The sequence below is a fragment of the Bactrocera dorsalis genome, chromosome 4, assembly GCF_023373825.1.
Source record: "Bactrocera dorsalis isolate Fly_Bdor chromosome 4, ASM2337382v1, whole genome shotgun sequence".
In the NCBI taxonomy this organism is placed as follows: Eukaryota; Metazoa; Arthropoda; class Insecta; order Diptera; family Tephritidae; genus Bactrocera; species Bactrocera dorsalis.
The window spans coordinates 66,485,011-66,509,247 of record NC_064306.1 but is presented as its reverse complement, the minus strand read 5'-3'; the positions used below and the strand labels follow the sequence as shown (position 1 = coordinate 66,509,247).

Sequence of the window (24,237 nt, the reverse complement as noted above, 5' to 3'; positions counted from 1 at the left end):
TTACAAGATATGCGAGAAAATTGCGCAAATTGTATTTTTACACTTTGAAATTATTAAATTGCATGAAATTTTGTTCAAAGTGGAACCTAATTGGAGTACAGTCAAGCGGCAGATGTCGCCCAGATCAGTTAAATATCTCTTCTTGAAATTTCCTTATTCGACGTTCACACAGTCGCAATAATTAAACAATTTTGCGGAATCAGAACTTTTGCTTTGCTTTGTGTCAGGCACAGGAAATTTCGATGCACGCGTTTGTGGGAACACGTTCTCATAAAACTATTTATTAGAGAGAAATTAAAAAAGCAAAGCCTTGATTGTGGCGTACTCATGGCTTTGAATTGGTTTGCCTAAAATTAAAACAAATCGTGATTGCATATGATTATATTAAAATGGAAAACACTTGTTGTGTGTATGGTGGACGATTTAAATAATCAATGAGCAATATTAATTGCAAACAAATATAAATAATTAAGTTAAATAATAATTTATAATTAATTAATAAAAAATTTAGTATGTATATAATAAAGTTTGAATTTTGGTCGTGTGGTGTACGCAAGAATGATAGCAACATTCTCTATCATTCTTGTGGTGTACGTCGAAGTTACACAATTGCAGAACTTAATTTGACAGCAGGTGTTTATTTGCAAATTCGATTATTCGTAAAGTCTGGCTACGTTCGGATTCTCAGCTGGTTTTGTTATTATTCTTTCGAATTTGTAGCAACTTTTACTTTTGAACTATTTAGCGCAGCAGGTTTAGAAATAAAGAATTTGTCATGGATGATGCGGAACTTACAAGGTAATACGGTGTATAATATTTGCAAGTAAATATATGTAAAATTTTCGATATATTCAGGTTAGCAATAGCTGAAATAGTGCGCGAAATGGGTGAAATAAAAGAGCCCGCTGTACAGGAGCGCAAGATAAATCCGATAGCAAAGCCAAACAAGCGATTCCTTGGGCGTACGCTGAATTCAGTGTTGTCACATAACAAACGTAAAAATGATAGAACTCGGGAGAATTGCAGAAGAAAGTTGAAAGAACTCGATGAGAGGCGAGAAAAAATTAATAGATTGAATTCTAGAAGTCGATCTGGCAGTTGGGAGCTTGTATTGAGTAGCTCCTCAGACGAACACGATTCCAAGGAAGTAAGGAAACAGAGAAAACTTAAAAATAATAAGCACAAAAAAGTTAAAAAGAGGAAACATAAAAGTAAGAAAAAAAGACGTGCCAGAAGCAGCAGTAGTAGCAGCAGTGATGAGAGTAGTAGTGTAAGTAGCTCTACTACAAGCAGCAGTAGCTGCCGAAGTAAGAAAAGTAAATTACGGAAGAAATCTAAATCTAAAAAGCGTAAGATTCTGCAGCCAGAAATGAACATAAATGAATTTGCTACAGAAGAGGTCTACTATGAACCAGATATAAATGCTGCTATGGAATTTGGTGCTGCCATGGAATTTGATGCTGCCCTAATGGCCAATAATTACAGGCATCATCAAATGCAACAAATGTTATATTATAACGCTTTGATGGCTGGTCACCAAGCCACCGAGATCGAGGCCTTAAAAGAGGAATTACAAATAAGTGACGCCGAAGTAACTGAGACCCAAAAAGAAAAGGCGTCTATTTGTAGTGCCGTGTCATCACTAAACCTAAATGAAAGTGATTCCGACGGTAGTGAAGTGCTACAGATAAGTCTATCATCCGCCACATCCAGTGGCAGTGAAACTAAAAGTGACAAAAGTATAAAAAACAAGAAGGTGAAAAGAAAAGATCTGGAGGAGCGAATACCTAGTGATAGTTCGGATGCAGTTATATGGGAATTAGACTCGGATAGTTCTAACGGTAATAAAATGTCAGATATAAAAGGTGGATCAGAAAAGCAAACAGAAAATGACGACTGTGTTTGTATAATATCCGAATCTGAGACAAGCACGGATGATGACAGTGAGTCGGAAAGTTCAACTAACGAAGAAGATTCCGCAAGTGCAAATGTTACAAATGCACCTAACAATGTTTGTCACGCTGAAGCGGAAACTGTTACACTACTCAGCTCGTCTGATAGTGAGGTCGAAATTATAAATATGAATGGTGCTGATGAGTCTGTACAACAATTAACCGACTCAGTTATGGCAGCAACAACATCTCAGCCTACAGATTCCATGCCTGAATCAGTGGAACAAATGAATTTAGTATTATCTGTATCTGAGACTAATTCAATTTCAATGCCAAAAGACAGTCTTTCAACAGTTATAGAGAATTTGGTTGTTACAGAGCCTGATAAGACTTCAAACTTGTCAGTTGAAGTAGACTCATTAGTAACTGCTATTGAATGTTCATCTCCGCCAATAAAAATTGATGAAACGGGAAGTGAAACGTCAATATGTACAGTGCAAGAACAACAAGCTTCAATGAAGGAAACTGATAAACTGGAAGCCAACAACGGTACATCATTCACTTTTATAGCACCCGCAAGTCCTATTACTGAAGCTCTAGATGAAAGAAATTCAAGCGACGTGACGACTGCTGATACTGATATTGAGATAGCGGCAAAGAAATTTAATATTGATGCTCTGGAGGCCGAAGACAGTAAATCATTAACAATTGTAGCATCCAAAGACCCTATTACCGACGCACAGTGTGGTTTTAATTCAAGTGAAATTGCAACCGTTGATACAGATGTTGGCACAGCGGCATTGAAATTGAATTTTGATTCTCTGAAAGCCAACACCAGTACACCTCTCACATTTGTAGCACCTACAAGCCCGAATACTGAAAAACGGTGTGAAACGAATTCAAGTGATATGACTATTGTTGATACAGGCGTTGAGGCATTGGAAGCGGTTTCGGAAACTGAATTGAGCAATAAAGTAGACGAAATATCAAATGCATCAGCCTCATTACCAACTGATCCGTCAGTGAGTTCAACGCCTACATTATCAGCGCTAATACCTCAAAGTACAATAGATAATACAGAAGTGGATTTAGTTTTAATTCATAATCAGTCGGAAATTACTGAGTCCGAGTCAGTAGATGAGCAAATGTCTTCATAGTACTTTTAGGCTGCCCAGTTCTTGAACAACATACATATGCATAAAAGAAAATATCGAATTTCCATTTGTGTGTGAATTTTGTAACACACATATATCTATTAATTATCAGAACGGACCTGATTTTAATTTTATTATTATTTTTAATTTCAATAAAACGGTTGTTCAAGTTACTGCGAGTTTACAGCTAAGGGAAATGTCCGAGCGGCACAATGTCATTGTAGTTAATTGCTTCCTGGGTAGTCATTATTAAGTTTCATGTATGTATGCTTTTGCATATATTAAAATAATTATAGTAAAATTGTGTAAATATGAATTTTAAGAATATATTTCTATGAAAACACAGTTATTTCTAATAATTTCTTTTATTTGGTTAGCTTAGGTTAGTAAATCAGAAATGTTTATCAAACTTAACAAAGGGGTTACGCTTTGCCAATGGTACAGTACTCTCTATTTCTAATTATTAGTTTTTTAATATTTCAATTAAAACTTCGAATTATTATAATTAGAATTTTATACTTAAAGTAAAATGGAACTGCTTTTACATTAATTTCTGACGGTTGGCAACTCGACTGTGACTTGTTGACGTTGCTCTGTCAGCTGATTCTGTTTACCAATAATTTCACTTATTTTCATTACAAGTAATTTGTATTTGTAAGAATTGTGCCAAAAAATATCACGAACAAAATGTTTGGTAGCCTACGCAAGAAATTGAATAACGTTATTCAGGAGGGATTTATCATCACAGAAAACTTACAGCAACAGTATCGACAAAGCCAAACGTCCTCCGCCAGTAGTAATGCTACTACGCCCACTTTAGATGAAAGTATACACAGCAATCGCAGTTCCAGCTCTTTTGGTGGGCAACTGTCGGGAAGTGATTTGATACTACCCGGAGATGTCAATATGGCGGCTGGTTGTAATTTACTTGCGAAATACGAAGATGCATGGAAATTAATACATGACGCCAATGAGAATAATGCATTGAAAGCGGCGCAGGTTGCCAAACAAATTGAACGAATTGGACAAAGCACAAATGTGCTACATACCGATATGACTGATTTGGCAACTTGCTTAGCCGGCATACCTGCGTTGGTGGCGAAATTACACGAAAGCTTAGAAACATTACAAAATGTTAATAAATTAAGCGCGACGGTGGAAACAGAGTTAGATCGTTTGGAGGACTTGTGTGAGGAGTGTGAACTGCAAGAGTTTATGCTAAATAAGCAATGTGAATTATCACAATTTCAACAAAAGAAAATGGGTGCGCATACTTTAAATAATTCGGTTTTTGCTATTATAACCTTCTACAATGTATTTGCTTACAGTTGAATTAGAATCATATCGACAGAGTGTTGCTGCAAAGCATCAAGAGAAGATCAGACAACATGAACAAAACTTACGGCGCATACAACGCGAAAGGCAAGCAGTATTTGATGATGCATTCCGTGGCGATTTGGCTGAGTTCAAGTCGAAGGGTGCGCTAACCAGTAAGTATATTTCGGGAGAGAGAAATAGACAATGAAAATATAAATTCTTCTTTTTAAAGAAATTCAAAAGGAAGAGCCATCACTGCCAGTTGCACTCGAGGAAGTTGTTTTGGAGGACACCACCACCAAAGATGCTCTCGAAGATTTTCTCAATGGATAACGAACCATATTGCTATGTACATAGTTATTATAGTGCATATGCATAGAACAATTTCATTGAAATTAGTGCCTTACGTACATAGTTTAATATTTTGCTCATTTATATGCGTATTATTAATATTATATGCAGTTTTTGCATTTCACATTTACAAAATACTAATTATTGTAATAAGATAAATAAAATTTTCGACAATTATTTATTATTGTATTGAAGGAATTTTCTTTTTTTTTGTTGATTGCCGTTACAAAGAACGCCTTGAAACAACTGCAGACCTGTGCTTATGAAACTTCTAATATTCTCACTTGGTTTGAAGCCCGGGAAGAATTGTCTACGATTCCCCTCCTTTCTCCTCCTTTCCCCTGGACTCCTCAAAGCACTAAGGTCGCTATAGGTGAACCGGAAGTGGGTGATTTTTGACACATATTTTTTCCGGAAATTATTTTCCTGAACAAACATTCAAAATTCAATTTATTGCGTGATAAATCATGAACAAAAACGCGGAATATATAAAAAAAAATTCAACGGAGAAAGGATAATAGCTTTTTTTATTTTTTATTTTTCAAAATTAATATTGTATTAATAAAATTTATATAAATATTTGTTCTTAAAACACAACACAAACAAGTTCACACCTGAAAGTCTACGCTTTCTTCAGTTTACTCGAAGATAATCGCACCAATTCCTCCGACAGCCTCCGAATCTAACCGTCATAGTCAAATATTAAACATACCTGGGCAAACATATACATATTTAACTATGTATTACACACAGTTATGCGCATTTATGGGTATGTATGTACAGTTATGCCGTGTGTTTGTAGCGGAAGAGGAAGTCACTTGCCAAAGGTGCTGTCGAGTGGAAAACTTCGATATTGTTGTTTGTTTTGTATTCGTATTCGTGTTCAAATGCACACACACACACACATACATGCATAAATACACGTATACCGTACAATTATTCGTTATACAGTTATGTGTTGTATATAAAACCATTGTTCTACAACAAAAAAAAATTCAAATAAAAGTTGAAGCGGAAATACTTGTGCAACCGAAACCGGTTGTTTGTATATATGTGGACGCATATGTATATGTAATTGTAGTACTGTGCGTCCTTGAGAAAACATGTCGCTTTCGTATGAAATTTATTGACAGCAGTGACTGCCTGAAAACCCAAAATCAGCTTAGAAAGTGTGAGCCGTTTCAACCTTAAAAGTCTCGAGGCACAAATACGGAATAGGAAACAGTTACACGAAGCAAGTGGCTTGACAGAGAGGTGTAAAGTTGGCAAGGATCAAATTATAACGGCATACATATAAATGTACAGTTGTATAAATGGCTCAACAGCTGTTACGCATTTATATTTCAAGTTGCTGCAGACCTTAGCAAGCACTTATACACACACATCATACACATAAATGTGTATGTATATAAAAATTCTCTTAGATTTCACAGCTTTGTGGCAAGTAGGTGTATAAATTGCCAATAAATCACAAATAGATAGTGACAATCAGATGCGCCATTCAATGGCAGCGCCTTAAAGTATGCTTGTCGATAATTTTAATCTAGTTTTAGGCGCAAATTTCATAGAAAAAATAACAAAAGGAAGTAATATTATGGGTAGTACTGATTTCTCGCATATTTTCTTCAACAAATGACGTGAATTCTTTTAGTTCTGCACTCAAGAAGTAAGATTTATACACTACCGCGTAGCTATGCTCAGTCAAAATGAGTTTCAAGCATCCTTGTTGGTCGAATTTTTACGATTTGAGGTAGTGTTCTAGACATACGAGGGTAAAATTTAATATATATTATTACGTTAGCCTTCCTCTATGCCTGTTTTGAAACTTCTTCTTCTTTCTTTGATGACGTAGTCACCGCATCCTTCTTTTGAATCTTCATACCCCCAAAATTGCAATAACTCCACTCAATAAGTCGCTATACCTTACAATTATACCCCTCCCCTCCTTCTGCATTCCCTAACCACCCTCACTAACAACAATACCAAACACATTATTATCGAATTTGTATTAATTTACAATTTGTATTTCGGTCAAAACTTTACCGTTCTAATTATTGCCTCTGTTTAGTGTCAAAGTTTGCTTTGATTGTGGCAATTAGCCGCAAGCCATGATTTGGGTGACAAAGATAATTGCAATTAGGCGCACAACTATGAAGTTCGCTGTCCAAAATTTATGGCTATCACGATATGAAGGGTCATACTTAGGCCTACAACAACAAATTATTCGTTTATTAGATAATGAAAATCTAGCAAAGTTTGGCACATTAGCTTTTATGCACTTTGTATATGGAGGAAGTACACCTCTATTACGGAAAGCCTAGATAGATATGTAGATAGTAAAAATTGAGGTTTTGCACTGCGACCTATGGTCTATTGTGCCCTCTCCTATATCACATATACCCAAAAGCAGCATGTCATATTCCTGCTGCCTGCTGCCAATGCTGTTCTCTTCCCATAGTTGCGGTGGAGATTGATTTCTTCCTGTGGGCAGTAGTGCCAATACGAATCTTAGTTACCACACAGTTGTTTCCGCTACCTACGCAGGAAAGCCTCTATCCATCTGCATGCTGGAGCCGTCACGTTCCTTTTCTCCAGTGCCTTGATCACACTTGCGTGAGACTCATTATGACAAGCACCTTCGATGGCGAAAAAGACGCATATCGCAACCTATCGCCATTATTTAGTAAATTCTGGAGTTCAGCCGTGAGCTAGCATGTAGGTGTACGAGGTCATAAAAATTGGGTCGATGAGAGTTGGTCCTCGTCCTCACCTACCACCCGTCTAAGAGCTCCTGAGTGGTAGGTAGCACCCAATCCTGCTGGCTGGAAGGCTCGTTCCGCCCTCCTTCAACGACAGCGGCAGCCGTAACGTGCTCAGCGGAGTTTATGCCGGAATTAGTCGGTGCCACGTCGATTAGCATCTTTTGTTCCTGGCTATTTTTAGGCGTCGGAGCCCCTTCTGCCAAATGAATTTATACGACTCGTCATCAAGGGTGAGTTTCCATCCGGCTTCCTCTACGCTGCTCACGACTATCCTCCACACCGAGGTGTGCATGCCCTCGTTTTGATTTCTAATCATACCAGGAGCAAAATCTTAGGTTTTGCTTGGGTTTCGGGAAGTAATATTGTCATCATATGCAAGGGCGGCATCTCTTCACTCCTCTTCGTGCATAGGACTGGGCTTTGCCAACCCTCCAGCATCGTAGCGATCTCCGCTAGGCATGTAGTCGTCGATAGTCGACTAGGAGCTGACCTGAGCTGAAATATACTCTGTGAAATGGGCCGCTGTGTCCACATCCTTGAAAATCTCATCCATGATGCACTCTTGAAGCTCTGTTAGCTCTTCAGACTCCAAGACTTCCGCCGGGTAGTTGTGGGGCAGCACCGCTATTAAGGGCTTCTATTAATTTTGCTAACCCGTTACCACCGGAGGGGAATTTGGGGCGGAGCGTTGTCCCCCGACCGCCTGTGGCAGGTTCCTCTTCAACTCGGAGGTTCCTGAAGTGTGGCAGCCGCTCTTCCTTTTTTCCCCATTGTCCAGCCTTTGCACGACTGAGGCTGAAACATACGGTAATCCTACCTACGGCGAACCAGCAGACATAGCCGAAACTGTCACTACCCGCCTCAACAAATTTGTGATGAGCTCAAAGGCTTATTCGGTTTATAAGGGTCTTGTGATCTTCTACACAGAAGTTTTCGGTAACACAACAGACCGTCGTACTATACTGTCCAAGTGCGATTCCTGTAACGATCTCTTAACTTAACCTAACCTAACCTAGAAGTATCAAGTCGCGTCTCCCAGTGACGTTCAAAAGTAAATAGTCTCTGTGACTCCACTCAGTTTACTGGGTTTGTAAAAAAAAAGAAGAATATTTGTATTCCTTTACGCCCAACTTTTTCTCCCACACAATAACAACCTGCGTATATATTTACCCATGTAGAACAATTGTTGCAAGTTTTTGCGCATATTTTCTATCTCCTTATCACTTGCAAGTTCCGATTTCTCTGTTGACAGATGTTAAGCAAAAAACAAAAAAAATATTTGAAAAAAAAATAAATATAAAAATAAAATAAAAAGTTGCCAAAGTTCGAAAGAGTTATTTCAACGCTTTCTTTATACTTCAACATATTTCTTTTGCGCACTTTTTTATTACTCTGCCCCCTCAAACCTTCCTTGCTTTGTATAACTGCCTGCACTTCTTTTGCTTTCGACTTTTTATTGCTCTTTGTGCAAAAGTTTTTCATTACACTGCATTACACAACTTAACTACCCCGCGTTCGAGCGCTGTTAGTTAGTGGTAACAGCAAAAAAAAAAACAAATCTTTTTAAACGTTGCCTACATTTAGGCGTTGTGCGGAAGTAATGCACAGCTTTCGAAGAGCAATGAAATAAAAAATATGCTGTCACTCTGCAGTAAGTGCCGCACACTTGAGGAGAAATTTGCAAGTCCTACCGGCACCCCTTAAATCACCTCACCACACCTCACCACATCAACCACAAACACCGTAGAAACCGCAACTAAAACAATCCAATCGCCAAGAGCGTGTGTGTGCGTCATTAAAGCGTTAGCTAAAGCCCACAATTACTGCGCTGCGGTTGCTCGCCCCCGCACTTCGCCTTGTTTACCTTCAATTTCCGCACTTCCCTCCCTCTGCTTATTTTATGAAGTGTTTTCATGCAATTATGGCAGCATTCATCGCCGTGTGAATTACGTGTCCGAACGCCTACAACAACAATGCGCCCAATTCTTGTGCCACCTCCACCGCCAACAACAACAACAACATCGCTTCAGTTACAATTACACCACAATCACAACATTAAGTTGGCAGTTGGTTTGCCGTCGGTGTGGATGTGTGTGTGTCTGAGTTTAGATGTTATCAACGCGTGTCGGCAAACACCAATGCTATCGCACGCCAACTTGGCTGTGTGTTGCGGGCGACTGCCGACGTGACCATATACATACTTTGCCGCGCTCTCTCTTCTTCGCTGTTTCGTCAGCGTTTTTAGACAAGGCTTCCGGCGGCTGCAGAGCAATGCAATTTTTGTGGTTGCCAAACTCATGCTTATACTACACCGTTATATGTATATATGTACTCATATGTACATATGTTTTACTGTTCATCCTCTAACTTGGCATGAAAGCAAATGCAGTTTTTATGAGTTTAACGAAATGTGCGACGGTGCGTATGAGTTATATTTGGCATTTGCAGTTTTTCTTTTAATTTATACACCATACCAGTACACAAAAGTGGGAAACACATTTGTACCGCGAACAATTAAAATAAAATTAGTGAATGTGCCATATTTGTGAGGCTTTCAAACTCGCTTAACGAGGACGGGAAAAGGTAAGCGCTAGAAGAAACAAGTGGAAAATATATTTTAAACATAAACCACAGAAAACGTGCGATTTCTATTAGCCGTTGTTAGGCAAAAATACAACACGAATGAATGATGAGAATGTTAAAAAATAAGTGAGGAAGACCTGGATTTGGAAGCAGGCTCAAAGAATATAAAGGCGGTGAAAATTCATGTAATGATCTCACCCATTTTTGACAACAAATTGCAGTATAACCAAGACCACCACCACCTTCTTCTTCTTCTTTATTGGCGAATACACCGCTTACGAGGTTATAGTCGAGTTTTTAACAGCGCTCCAGTCGTTGTTCCTTTTCGCTGTTCGGCGCCAATTGGAGATTTCAAGCGTCCTTCTCCACCTGGTCTTCCAACAGAGAGAGGTTTTCTTTTCCTTTGCTTCTCCCGTCGGGTACTGCTTCGAATACTTTCATAGCTGGAGTGCTCTCTTATATCCGAACAACATGACCTAGCCAGCGTAGCCGCTGTCTTTTATTACGATTAACTATCTCAATGTCGTCTTATTATCTGTATGAGATTAATTGTTCCATCGAATGTGATATTCGCCGTTGTCAATGCGTAAAGGACCATAAATCTTGCGCAAAACCTTTCGCTGGAAAAACTTTCTAAGGCCGACTCATCCGATGTTGTCATCGTTCATGTCTCTGTACCATATAGTAGGACAGGAATAATGAGTGACTTATAGAGTTTGGTTTCAAATAAGGTCCAATCCGTTTGTTGACGGTGGGCTTTCATTTTTCACACAGTACGCTTGATAGAACCTATACGCGATGTTGAGGAGGCTTATCCCATGGTTGCTGGCGCTGATTGTGTGTTCTCCCTTTTTGTGGATTGAGCAGGGCACACATAAATTCCAATCGTTGGGTATGCTTTTATCCGACCATACTTTACAAAGTAGCCGATGCATGCTCATTATCAGTTCTTCGCCGTGTTTGAATAGCTCAGCTGGCAATCCATCGGCCCCCGCCACTCTGTTGTTCTTCAGACGAGTGATTGCTATTCGAACTTCTTCATAGTCAGGCAATGGAACGTCTGCTCCGTCGTCATCCTGAGGTTATGCTTTCACGGTCATTCAGCAGACTGGAGAAAAGGACCGTCTATAATTTCAGTACGCTCTAGGCATCAGTCACTAGATCACCTCTGGGGCTTCTACAACAGTATGCTCCGGTCTTGAAACCTTCGATTAGTCGCCGTATCTTTTCGTAGAATTTTTGAGAATCACCCCTGTCGGCCAGCTTGTCAAGTTCTTCGTACTCATTCATTTTGGCCTCTCTCTTTTTTGTAATGCTAGGTCCTCGGAGCCAACGCAATTGTTCTATTTATGAAAACAAAATGATCTCCGCTTATGGACAAAGCGTCTAACATAGAATATCACATACATTTATTAGGTTGGCTAATGTTAATTCCAGCCAATGGAATGTTAATTCCAGCCAATGCGCCGGGTTCGAAATGCTACAACCCTAGTCCGGCGAAAGTTGGACAGTGGAGGGAAGAGTGTCCAGTTGTTTCCACTTCACCTTCTCCTCGCAACTTTCACAAGTTGCGTTCTCCGAAATCTTTTGTTTCACCGGGTGAGTGTCCAGTAAGGACAAGAATCCTTGTGCGTTGGTAATCTTGTTAACAACTGGTAGTTCAACTCTAAGCCGGAAGACATTTGTAACTTCACAGTGCTGGTTGATGACTAACGCATGCTGAGGTCGCGTGAATCTGCTCTTTCTCATTCTGTTGGAATTTGTGCAAGGGTGCTGTTTCTTACTAGCTAATCGGCTTTATAGTTTCCGACGACTCCACTGCTGCCACCCAGACAAGTTTAACTTTGAAGCAGCTACTGCTAGTGGCCGAACCTACTTTCAAAAGAAGTTCACTTTCAGAACCATGAAATATGTGCAAGAAGCTTGCCCAATATGCCTAAATTTTTATGTAAGTTGTGGTTTGACCTGGCCAGATAGACGCGTATACAACTTAGGCAACTATAATAATTCGTCCCACAGTTTCAGCAACAGCAATGTCCTGCCTTGTCCTAACTTAAGAAATTTACGCCAATGCCGCAATTAGAACAAATTACACGACTTTCAGCCACTGGGACAAATAACACTTTAATGGGGAAGTAAAATAAAATGAAGAGTATTTCCGACCGCAAAGACCACAAGTTTAGATATGACACCAACACACACACATACACCAGGGACCGATAACTCTTATGACTTTTATCGAAAAAAATAAAAAAAATAAGAGTTATTTTTGATTTTTATATATTTAGATCAAAAATAAAGATTATTTGATTTTTATATATTTAGATCAAAAATAAAAAGTTATATTGATTTTTATGTTTTTATATCAAAAAATAAGAGTTATTTTGATTTTTATTTTTTTTTATCAGTAATAAAAATCAATTCAAAATTTTATTTATTTATTTTTTTTTTGCTGTTATTATAACCGTACACCTTAGTTTTACTTTAAAGCTTAACAGAGATTAAGAAACATATTATGTCACAAATTTTGGAATTGATTTTTATTATTGATTTAAAAATATAAAAATCAAAAATAATCCTTATTTTTTTGATCTAAAAAAAATAAAAATCAAAAATAAACTTTTATTTTTGATCTAAAAAAAATAAAAATCAAAAATAACTTTTATTTTGATCTAAATATATAAAAATCAAAAATTTAAAAATCATACAATATTTCGCATATAGGTTCACCTAAAAATCATGATGGTGTTAATCAAAACTTTTCTACGATGTTCCTTTATGTATGATTTTTTTTATTAAAAATTGTAAAATAACTCTTATTCCGGTCCCTGACATACACACGATGCCACTGGGACATTGTGCAAAATACATTCATGGCTCCCATAACTTGTTCTAACTCGTCTACGGATCACTGCAGCTACTGCCAAAGTGTCCAAAATTTCACAGCAACTGCTGCATAAATTCATTAGTCCAACCTGACGACCCGAAAACACCGGTTGGCGAGCCAACAAAGGCGAAGTTCTGCAGTTTGAAGTCGAAAATTTGTGCTCACACCTTTGTGTGAGTGTTCCTATGCAGATATATATATATACTGAATGGTTTGTATATCCACTTGGCTGCACCTTTGTGCTCGTAAGTGTTGATGCGTTTGTTGCAACATTGTAAAGTTGCAGGGTTCAAGGCTGCCTTCGGCATTCATTGCCAACAGCAGTCGCTCTTTGTGCCCCTCCAGGCCTGACTTTGCTGTCGAAAAATGTGCACCAATGCGGTGATCCGACACTGTTAACTATACTGAGGTGCTAAGACTAAAAAGGTGAGGATAAATATGCTTGTGCGTATGCAAATACATATGTACAAGGCTATGAAAGAGGGCGCTCAGCTTTGGTAAGCCAAAGTTAAGTCAAATGAGTTCACAAAATTTTGAGTAAAGTTGCAAATAAATTACAATTTTTCAGTTTTCGTATTCAGGAAATGAAAGGCGTAAATTTTTATAGGAAAATAGGCATTTTATTCATTTTACCAAATTGTTCAATGGTTAAAGCAGTATTCGAAATTCAAAAGAGGGATATACATATTTTGGAGGTCTATTGCTTGTTAATAGATAAATAACGGGTGATTTTTTTGAGGTTAGGATTTTCATGCATTAGTATTTGACAGATCACGTGGGATTTCAGACATGGTGTCAAAGAGAAAAGATGCTCAGTATGCTTTGACATTTCATCATGAATAGACTTACTAACGAGCAACGCTTGCAAATCATTGAATTTTATTACCAAAATCAGTGTTCGGTTCGAAATGTGTTTATCGACAAATTTTGTTCATGAGATGAGAGGCTCATTCTCTGTTGAATGGCTACGTAAATAAGCAAAATTGCCGCATTTGGGGTGAAGAGCAACCAGAAGAAGCCGTTCAAGAACTGCCCATGCATCCGAAAAAAAATGCACTGTTTGGTGTGGTTTGTACGCTGGTTGGAATCATTGGACCGTATTTTTTCAAAGATGCTGTTGGACGCAACGTTACGGTGAATGGCGATCGCTATCGTTCGATGCTAACAAACTTTTTGTTGCCAAAAATGGAAGAACTGACTTGGTTGACATGTGGTTTCAACAAGATGGCGCTACATGCCACACAGCTCGCGATTCTATGGCCATTTTTGAGGCCGAAAAACTTCGGACAACAATTCATCTCAAGAAATGGACCCGTAAGTTGGCCACCAAGATCATGCGATTTAACGCCTTCCAGACTATTTTTTGTGGGGCTACGTCAAGTCTAAAGTCTACAGAAATAAGCCAGCAACTATTCCAGCTTTGGAAGACAACACATTTCCGAAGAAATTCGGGCTTATTCCGGCCGAAATGCTCGAAAAAGTTGCCCAAAATTGGGACTTTCCGAATGGAAACCACCTAAGACGCAGCCGCGGTCAACATTTTAAATGAAATTATCTTCAAAAGTAAATGTCATGAACCAATCTAACGTTTCAAATAAAGAACCGATGAGATTTTGCAAATTTTATGCGTTTTTTTTTTTAAAAAAGTTATCAAAGCTCTTAAAAAATCAACCCTTTACAAAGACAATATACTTGTATACGCTGTAACTAAGTATCTTTTAAGTAAGATTAAAGCATAAATAATTAGGTCTCTTTAACTTTTTAAACCAATTCTACTTCATTATGTATCTGATAGATTGCGATTTGACTTGGGGAAGCTGGGTTTATGAAGGGAGACACACACTGCTTCGCTTGTTTTCCTCTCAATTTATATCAACTGCATCGCAAAACCTTTCCCTGGCGGTTCCTTTTCAGCTCACACATTTGCGAGGAATATGTCGACACGACGAAGCCATTGCATTAGGGGTGCAGTCAATTTTTTCAAGGAGGAACAAAGTTCAGAATGAGAGTAGGTGGTGGAGTTTACTCTCGGAAGCCTTCCATATGTAAGAGTTCTTCCGAACTACTGGCTATTAGCACAGTTAATCTAGACACTATTGGAGGTGTTTTGACTGGACACAGTCCAATAGGTTCACACGAAGTGTCGGACGTTTTTTGCCAAAGCTGTACGAAGAAAGGCGAGGTGGAATCAACTGATCACTTCCTCCTCTATTACCCGGCTTTTGCCAGACTGAGATTGAAATATCTCGTTAGACACACTTTCGGCAAAAACTTAGTGAAGTTGCTGTGGATTCTCATTAACAACCTTAAAAAAAGGAGGGGAGCTCTCAGCCGTGGCTGTTGTGTCCTTTTCATTGGGGTCGTTTTTTAACGTGGCGGGAACTAAAATCAGTGCACAACCCTGGGGAGATATGATTCGGCTTCTTACTTAAGCTCGTCTTCAAACTGATATTTTTAGGCTACCTAGAGGATACTTGCTCTAGGGCCGGAAGTCGTGAGCTACTTGAGCCAAACGTAAAATAACCGAACTTTCCTTACTTGCGTCAATTTCCACACAAGGCTCCGTCTTCCTTATGATGAACCTTATCAGTGTGGCTTCACGCCTGGAAATCAACAAAAAACTAATACGGCTGTGTAAACTGACATTAAGCAATAGCAAAAGTTCCGTCAGGATCGGTAAGGACCTATCCAAGCCGTTCGATACCAAAAGAAGTTTCAGGCAAGGCGACTCCTTATCGTACGACTTCTTCAACCTACTGCAGAAGAAAATAATTCGAGCTGCAGAACTTAATAGAGAAGATGCAATCTTCTAAAAAGTGTACAACTGCTGGCGTACGCCGATGACATTGATACCATTTGCCTCAACAACCGCGGCATTAGTTCTAGCTTTCTCCAGACTGGATAAGGAATCACAGCAAATAGGTCTGGGAGTGAACGAATATCTCCTGTCATCAAACCAAACAGTTCGTCGCATTCGGACTTGGCTCGCACGTCATTGTTGACAGTTATAACTTCGAAGTTGCAGATAATTCTACGAGTCACTCTTTCTGCCCGTCCTACAATATGGTGCAGAGTCGTGGACGATGACAACATCTGTTGAGTCGGCGTTATGAGTTTCTTTGAGAAAGGTTCTACGGAAGATTTATGGTGATAAACTCGGCTATAACCGCGTAAGAGGTGTCGGCGCCAAGAAAGAAAAAGAAGTTGAAAATTATAGGGACGCTTAACGAGAGACATTTGGACATGTGTGGACGTTTTGGAATTTTCGTCGAATCTTCGAAAAGTAAAAATGTTTTTCATATGTTAGAAAATAAAATTTGGAAAAGGGTTGCCAACTGAAGAAAGTGTACTTTTTTGAAATGATTTTTTTTGGATACAATTGCTAATGTGTCCTAAAACAGTTAAAAAGAAAAAAATTTAAAAAAATTATTGCCTTAATTTTGCACCGACTCCAATGAAATATCATTTCAAAACAAATTTTGTGATATGAATTATTGATAAAGATCATTCAGATTCGCAAATAATTTATTGTTAAACAACATATTTTTATTCATAACTCCACTTAAATTGCAATGAAAAATATATTTCGTCATTTAGCGGTTATTATTCATTCAAAAATCCGGTGCTCACATTACGCAACCACAAACGTATGCACACCAATACGTTCATTTAAAATGTTCATTGAGCGATTTTTATTTCCCAACTGAGCGTGTAATTAAAAAATCTTTTCAGCACGACTTTTTGCCAATGGCAATAAAATCACATACTCGTGCAAGCATGCGCTTACAAGCACAAATGCTACTTACGATACATACATATGCACATACATATACCATATGTGTGTGAGTGGAGACTGCAGCGCAACAAAAATCAAAACTGCATATAAGGTTATACATATATGTATATACATATGTAGATTACTCATATAAGCATCGACGCGCACTTGAGCCATTGTACGTTCCAACACTAGCGTCCACTATCAGCACAAACACACGCACATGTCTGCTGCCTCGTGTACTCGTATATGCATAAAGTTTGGCGCCCGCTGGCTATGCACATGAGCACTCATTCACATTGCGGCGAGCAAAAAGTCCGAAATTGTCTGCTAAAGTGCTAAAAGCTAGCCGAACAGCGCAAGAGTTGCCATTACAAGGTTGCCTGACTGCCAGCAGTGCGCTTTAAATAATTTCCGTTGGCAAGCCATGCACATGCCGGTGGCATTTTTCAGTGATAACATCAACGAGCACAATAACATTAGTTATTTTGGACGAGTATATGCACATGCACATATACATATGTATATATACATATATTTGACAATATTTTGTCACGTCATGTAAATATGTATATATTTCGTATGTAATTTTTGCTGACCTTCGGCTCACTGCGCTCATTTTCGAATGGACAATTTGTTGAGTTTTGATATGAAATTCTCATATTTTTCGGCTTTCTATTTTCGTTTTCCCCTACTGTGAGAGCCCGAGGTATAAATATTGTACTTGTTGCAGAGCAAAATACTTCACAAACAGTTCTAGGGAACTAATTTATAAAACTTTTCCATAGGCGATAATAAATCTCGTAATTTATCCAGAGATATGATGAGCCGAAGAGTTGAGGTCAACTTGTAAGCAAGAATCAGCCGTCAGGGGTATTAAAGGGGCTTAAGTTTAGCAAAGGTGCAACACGGTAGGGCTAACTATCAACCCGATAAAAATTACCGTGGTCCCTTACTAAGCGAAGATCTCTTCCAGGCTAATACTCGCTGACATGGAGTTGGAGGTGTCTCATGAGGTCAAATTCTTTGGCCTCACTTTAGACTCAACCTTACGATGGAGTAGGCATGTAGATCTAACGCTGTCCAAAGTCAACAAGGCACATGATATGCAGACGCCTAGCCGGCAGGTACTGGGATTGCAAGCCAGATGTCATAAGATGGCTGTTTACAATGATGGTAAGGTCTATTGTCTTTCATGGAGCGGTTGTTTGGGCATCTAAGGCACCAAAGGACGGAGTTACAAAGAAGATTCACTTAAGAAAGAATTTTAGAGTTACTCTCGGCATTAAGGCGGAGTGAAATGACTGCACCCTCGATATACAGCTGAGAGGCAGCACTATGCTGTGGTACCCTAATGGCTCGAAAACACCGGAAGTCTTTAGAGCAGGCATTGCGGCACCGCTTACCAAACTGTCCATACCAAGGGGAGATTTTTCGAACATTTTTCAAGCAGAAGTCTTTGCAATAAGTTGGTGCGCAGAACTCAATCTACAAGCAACTATAGCAACCAGCGAATCGTCATATTTAGCTACAGAAAGACATAGGCGATCTCAGCGTATGAGGTTAAATCGCTTTTATCGGAGAAGTGTATAGAAAGGTTCAACCACCCAACAGTGTATAATCAGATACAACTAATCTGGGTACCGGGGCATAAAGGGATAGCCGACAATTAGCTGGCCGACGAACTAGCCCTCTCTGCTACAGCCTTCATGATGAAGAGGCCAGAACCATGCATTACAGTGGAGTCCCACACTCTTAAGAAACTGCTTCGCACGGAGGAGAGAGTGGATCGAGATCAGCACTGACAGCAGGCAGCACAACCCCGCGGGGTTTAAAGAAATAATCAGCTTTCCCCGAGACAAGTTCCACCTCTTTGTCGGGCTCTGTACAGGGTACTTCAGGCTCAGGAAGCACTTGTCCAACATGGCATAGTCTACTGCGCAAACTGTCGGTTCTGCGACACGGAAGAGGAAACCCCAGAACATCTCATTCTGGATTAACCAGCAATTTGCAGAAGTAGGCTAAAGGTCTTTGGTTACATCTACATGGACAGAGATCACATCACCACAGTCGCGCCCAGCGAGCTCCTGAAATTTCAGGATGCTGGACCTTAGTGACCACATGTGATATAGGGGAGGACACAATAGACCGTAGTTCGCAGTGCAAGACCTCAATTTTTACTATCTTTCTATTTAATTTTAATTTTTAATACATTTTTGGGTAGCCTTGCCACTTTTTTGAAAAATTCGATCAAAATAATAAAATGCAATAAGCCCAACATTTTGTTAAAACATAGTTCCATATAATTACATGTGTAACCCCTTAAATAACCAGTGACACTTGTCTTCTGCCGCCGCACCGAGTTTGCAACTTAATTCATAAAATGCTATCAACACGCTGCGCACAACAACAAAAACGCTCATGTTATTCTCTTTTCCGACATTCCTTGTTTGTACTTGGTGCGCTCCTTAGCATTTCAATGTGCACTTAATTACAGTTTTACAAGCTTTTATTCGCCTGCATTTCACCACACACACACACACACACACGCATTGTAGACACAATATATGCAGTTAAATATGTGTGAGTGTGTGCGTGCGGGCGCACTTATATTTAACGCATTGGCATTGCTTGCCTCCAACATGCTTGCGTCTGCACACATACACACAAATGCCACTATATACATGCATATATACATGCTTGTTTTGTATGCACTTTAAGTTGCCTACTTAGAGGCCAGCTTTATTCACTTGAGCGCCTACCTTTAGGCCTCTGCTCATTCAAAATGCGTACTTGTGTGCGTTTTTGCTCTTTATTTACGCTGTTAAATGCTTTTTTGTGTTTGTAAATGCGAGTAGGCGCCCAAAGCCTCTATAAATGTCAAGATTACGGAGCGCGCAGGGTGAACACACTCACAGCCTTCTTCACATGTGGGAATATAAATACAATGCAGCTGCAAGAACATCAAGTTTTAGAGGTTAAAGGCGTATTAAAAAAGAATACATGATGAAAGATGCGAAAAAAACAACAACAACAATAGCAAGCTGTGTTTTAAAATAATATATGAGCTAAATTTAAGAAAATTTCTGCATAAATTTCTTTCTGATGACAAATTTTGATGTTTATAATGAAAAGGATAAAATCACCAGAATTAATATTTCCAAGGCAGTTTAAAAGGGTTAAAGTATAAGAAAATTATACTCATCAAATTATAGTAAGATCACTACTCAGTGGAGTTTTTTTCCATAGGAACAGTACATCGAAAGCCGTAGCGCTGAAATTACTTTATATTCCTAACCTAACTCATTGTTAACTCAATCTCTCGCACGAAACCAGTGAATTAGGTATTAAGTTTTATACGCAAAATTTGTGACATGTAAGTAATGCCAGTCATGCATCCAGACAACGCACAAGACGTTCTGATGAAAATAAGCGAGCCAGTATTGAGGAGACTCCATCGACATCGAGTTATCGCCGCTCTCAGGAATTAGACATCTCTCGCACCACTCTCCGACGCATAATTCATAAAGATTTGAAGATGTTTCCATATAAAATTCAAATGGCACAAAAACTAAACCCAGCTGATTATCCGCGACGCCTTAATTTTGGCAAATGGGCCATCGAAATGGCTGAAAACGAACTTGACTTTTGGCGAAAAACTCATCATGTCAGACGAGGCACATTTCTCGTTGAATGGAGGCGTAAACAAGCAAAATTGCCGATTTTATGCCACCGAAAATCCTCAATTAATTGAAGAACAGCCTCTTTACGACCAAAAAGTAACAGTTTGGTGCGGTGTTTGCGCGAATATGATCATCGGACCGTATTTTTTCGAAGACGATGATGGAGCCACGACAACAGTCAATGGTGAGCGTTATCGAGCCATGATAACGGATTTTGTGATACCCATTATTCGCGAAAATGACATGGATAACTTCTGGTTTCAACAGGACGGGGCTACATGCCATACAGCTCGACCAACAATCAATTTATTGCGACCATTTTCCCCGGGCGATTGATATCGAAAAATGGTGATGTTGACTGGCCACCGAGATCACCAGATTTGACGCCACCAGACTTTTATTTGTGGGGTTATTTGAAATCCAAGGTATACGCTAATAAGCCAAAGACCTTAGCTCAACTGAAAGCCAACATTCGACGTGAAACAGCCGCCATATCATCCGAAACATTGGCCAAAGTCATGGAAAATGTCGAAAAAAGAGTGCATTTAGCTGTCAAAGCTAAAGGTGCCCATTTACGCGATCTAATTTTTAAATATTAGCTGAAACAAATCCCCTTGGACCAAAATAAATTATTTTTGAAATGAACAAAAAACATTGTTTTCTTTTGTTCTTTTTTTTTAGAAACAAATGGGTCAACTTTAAATGGCCTACCCTGTACTACTCAGTGGTTTTTTTTTTATAATAGTCGGAGTGCGAAGTACTCTAATCCGTTACACCTCACAAACTCTCAACTAATATCTCTCCCACGGAACCAGTGGAATAGGTATTGCTTTATGGAAGAGAAGAGGACATGTAAGTCTCTTCATATTTAGAGCAGACGCTGACAACTTTTCATTTAACAAAGGACTGGAACATAAGTGCTGTCAAAATATCCAGCGTGAAGCTATGCCCAAGTGTGATGTTTAGCTTTGTCCTTGTTCTTCAAATCCGTACTCTCAGTACACGTCGGACAGTATGGACTAAAGTCATGAAGGCATGACGAAATTGGTAAAGGTAGATTCCCAAGCACCCTTGTGCACTGACTATTTGGAACAGATGGAACAGATGGATGGATCCAAGTCGCCATGTTGTGCTGTTACCGACTCCATTTGTGGGTCCATCGCCCTTTGGTTGAAGTTTGCCACCGTTGCTGATACATTGTAATTCTTTACGTTCTATGCTCTTTTTGCAGCTGTGGACGTAGATAGCTTCTACTTTTATGTCGGCTCCATTGTTATTGGTTTTCAATGTTAGTGAAAATCCATCCGAAAACCGTGGAGAGTCGATTCGCCGTAGTTCACAGCAATTCGCACTGACGTATGGTACGATTTGGCGCATTTTACGTCGAGAACTTAAATTGAAAGCGTATAAATTGTGCAGGAACTGAAGCCGCTTGACTTTTCTAAGCGACATCGCTTCGCTTAATGGGTTCTTGAAAAGTTCCAAAAAGATCCGACGTTTTTGAGCCAAATTTTGTTCAGCGCTGAAACCCTCAGGTTCAATGGGAATGTAAACAAGCAAATTTACGCATTTGGGACAAATAGAAGAGACTCCTGAGCTGCCATTTCATCCAGTAAAACTGACTGTTGGGTGTGGTTTGTAGGCCGGTGGAACGATCGGTTCATATTTCTTAAAAATGATGCCGGTGAGAACGTAATCGTCGACTATTTGATGACTGAAATTGAAGCACGTACATACCAAGTGCAGACAGGTCGCTATGCACTTGGTTCTTCCATTAGATGCCTCGATATTCTTAGGTTCATATCGAATCTCTCCAATTAGTTTGTCATACTTATAGATTCAGATTTATTGTTCTTCAGCAGCTTAGTTCTTAAGCCACTTCAATTATTCATGAACTCTTAATACAGTTCTGATACACACCTTCAAACAGATAATGTAATAAAAGTTTAAAATATGTACTACTATATTTTAATTTTTCCGTCTTTATTCAGTTTCCTATATATGCTCTTTAAAATTAAGGTGTGAAAGTTGACTATTATTCGTGTGATGGGGTTTAATGATCTACTATATTACTGAAGCTCAAAACCTTTGCTTTGAAATTCGATTCTTTTTGAAGCGGTAGAAAATAGAGATTCTGAAAAATAATGATTTTTATAAAATTAAAAGAGATCCCTTGCAAAATTGTAAAAATTCCATAAATGTCTCTAGGCATCCAGCAAACACCTTTCACCACTGCACACGCTTCTTCATCTCAAAAAAAGCCATAATTTTAAATTGCATCATTACTGAGTATCGGCATTGTGTCTGTCAACCCACTACCCGCACTGTCATATTCACTTGTGGTAAATATTTACCAAAAACTAATATTACCATCATCATGCATGTCACCACCGACGCTTTGACAGGACTAAAACATTCACACATAAAGCCGCAAAATGGAATGCAATCAATCAATTAATAAAATTATTATAAACACAACAGTAGATGAGACAGAGTTATGGGTTTCATTAAATATTTACATGTACATATGTGTATGTGGATGTTTTGTTCATGAAATTTCCGTATTAAAGTACACCCTCTAGGAAAATTAACCAGTTCACATTGTAGAACCTTTGACTTGATTTTCTTATTAGCATTTTTCTGGAGCCTTTCAACCAATGGAACCTCGTTCGTTTGAATAATTTCAACCAGTTGGGTATAAGAATTCTTAAAGTATTTTTGGGAGAAAACTCAAGTGTTAAAATATAATTTTTAATGAGAATGCACTTTGACAGCTGTCAAAAAAGCGCCCTAACCTAAAAATTATCCAATAATATCTAAGAGTATATAGGAACTATTAAGTCGATCTAGTTAGTTATTTCATTAGATTTCAAAATACCACGCCTTGTGTGTCTAAATTTCATTTCATGCTTTAATTTTTTTTCCTACAGGGTACTTACCACATACAAACATATGTTTGACAAATATTTATACATTTTTTGTTGTATTTGTATACAAATATATTCACATCAGCCCATAAAGACCTTGATGTTTACCCTTGTCAACATAATTAAATATCGTTGTCAGTCGCTCGACTCTCTAACAAATAAAAGGTCACGTGTTGTCATTGAATGAATCTCCGCACGTGTGACTGTCAACCAACATAAACATAAATATGACTCTATTACTTTAGAAAGTGTGATAATAATATAAATGAAATTGTAATTTAATTGTGGTGCTGAGATGATAAATTTAATAATTGCAAAAAAAATAAAATAATAATAATATTAATAACTACTACCTAATATTTCAAGCTTTCGTGTATTCAGTGAAAATGTGTGGAATTATTTTATTTTCCTCTGATCCAATCTACAACGAGGAAGTTACTTCGAAACAGAGCAGTTGTTGGCAGAAAACATTCTTTAAGTAATTTCGAGGAATGCTGTCGAGTTGTTAGTCTTCAGCCGGATAGAAAGCCGCGTTCGCTCCGGTTACTTAGATCCTTCTGCCATGGGAACGGAAGTAATGATTATGATAGAGAATGGCTTTACATATCTCAAGAAAAGGACTCGAAATTACGCTTGAATCGTGTCAAACTTTCATGTTATGTTTGTTCCGTGTTGTTTGTTTTGACTTACGTGTAAACAACGATTACAAATCGTTCAATTTTATTACGAAAATTCATGTTCTGTAAAGAATGTATTTCGCGAGCTTCGCTGAACTTATGATCAACATAATCGGTATACTGAGCGTACTATTTCCAACTTTATCAGCCATCCTGAGACCCTGCATTCATTCGTTTTGGATAATATTCGACCGAGTAGACCATGTTCAGCACGCAGTGAAGAAAATAT

At 38.6% G+C, this 24,237-nt stretch overlaps 2 protein-coding genes across 2 annotated transcripts; both read left to right on the top strand.

The window, feature by feature from the left end:
* The first annotated feature begins 635 nt into the window (after positions 1–635).
* LOC105223683 (uncharacterized) lies at positions 636–3,391 on the top strand. Its single transcript, XM_019989372.3, has 2 exons — positions 636–798; positions 856–3,391. Exons 1-2 carry the CDS (start codon positions 776–778, stop codon positions 3,047–3,049), a joined length of 2,217 nt encoding a protein of 738 aa, XP_019844931.3. The 5' UTR covers positions 636–775; the 3' UTR covers positions 3,050–3,391.
* Positions 3,392–3,628: 237 nt separating this feature from the next.
* On the top strand, positions 3,629–4,908 carry LOC105223682 (dysbindin protein homolog). Its single transcript, XM_011201461.4, has 3 exons — positions 3,629–4,310; positions 4,375–4,536; positions 4,596–4,908. The coding sequence occupies exons 1-3, from the start codon at positions 3,734–3,736 to the stop codon at positions 4,694–4,696; spliced, it is 840 nt and encodes a 279-aa protein (XP_011199763.2). The 5' UTR covers positions 3,629–3,733; the 3' UTR covers positions 4,697–4,908.
* Positions 4,909–24,237: the final 19,329 nt, after the last annotated feature.

Bases quoted from the DNA above. Each gene is read 5' to 3' on its own strand.
- LOC105223682 (XM_011201461.4), top strand. From the start codon at position 3,734: ATGTTTGGTAGCCTACGCAAGAAATTGAATAACGTTATTCAGGAGGGA. The intron at 4,311-4,374 runs GTGCGCATACTT...ATTTGCTTACAG, and splicing joins ATTTCAACAAAAGAAAATGG to TTGAATTAGAATCATATCGA. The intron at 4,537-4,595 runs GTAAGTATATTT...TTCTTTTTAAAG, and splicing joins GTCGAAGGGTGCGCTAACCA to AAATTCAAAAGGAAGAGCCA.
- LOC105223683 (XM_019989372.3), top strand. From the start codon at position 776: ATGGATGATGCGGAACTTACAAG. The intron at 799-855 runs GTAATACGGTGT...CGATATATTCAG, and splicing joins GATGATGCGGAACTTACAAG to GTTAGCAATAGCTGAAATAG.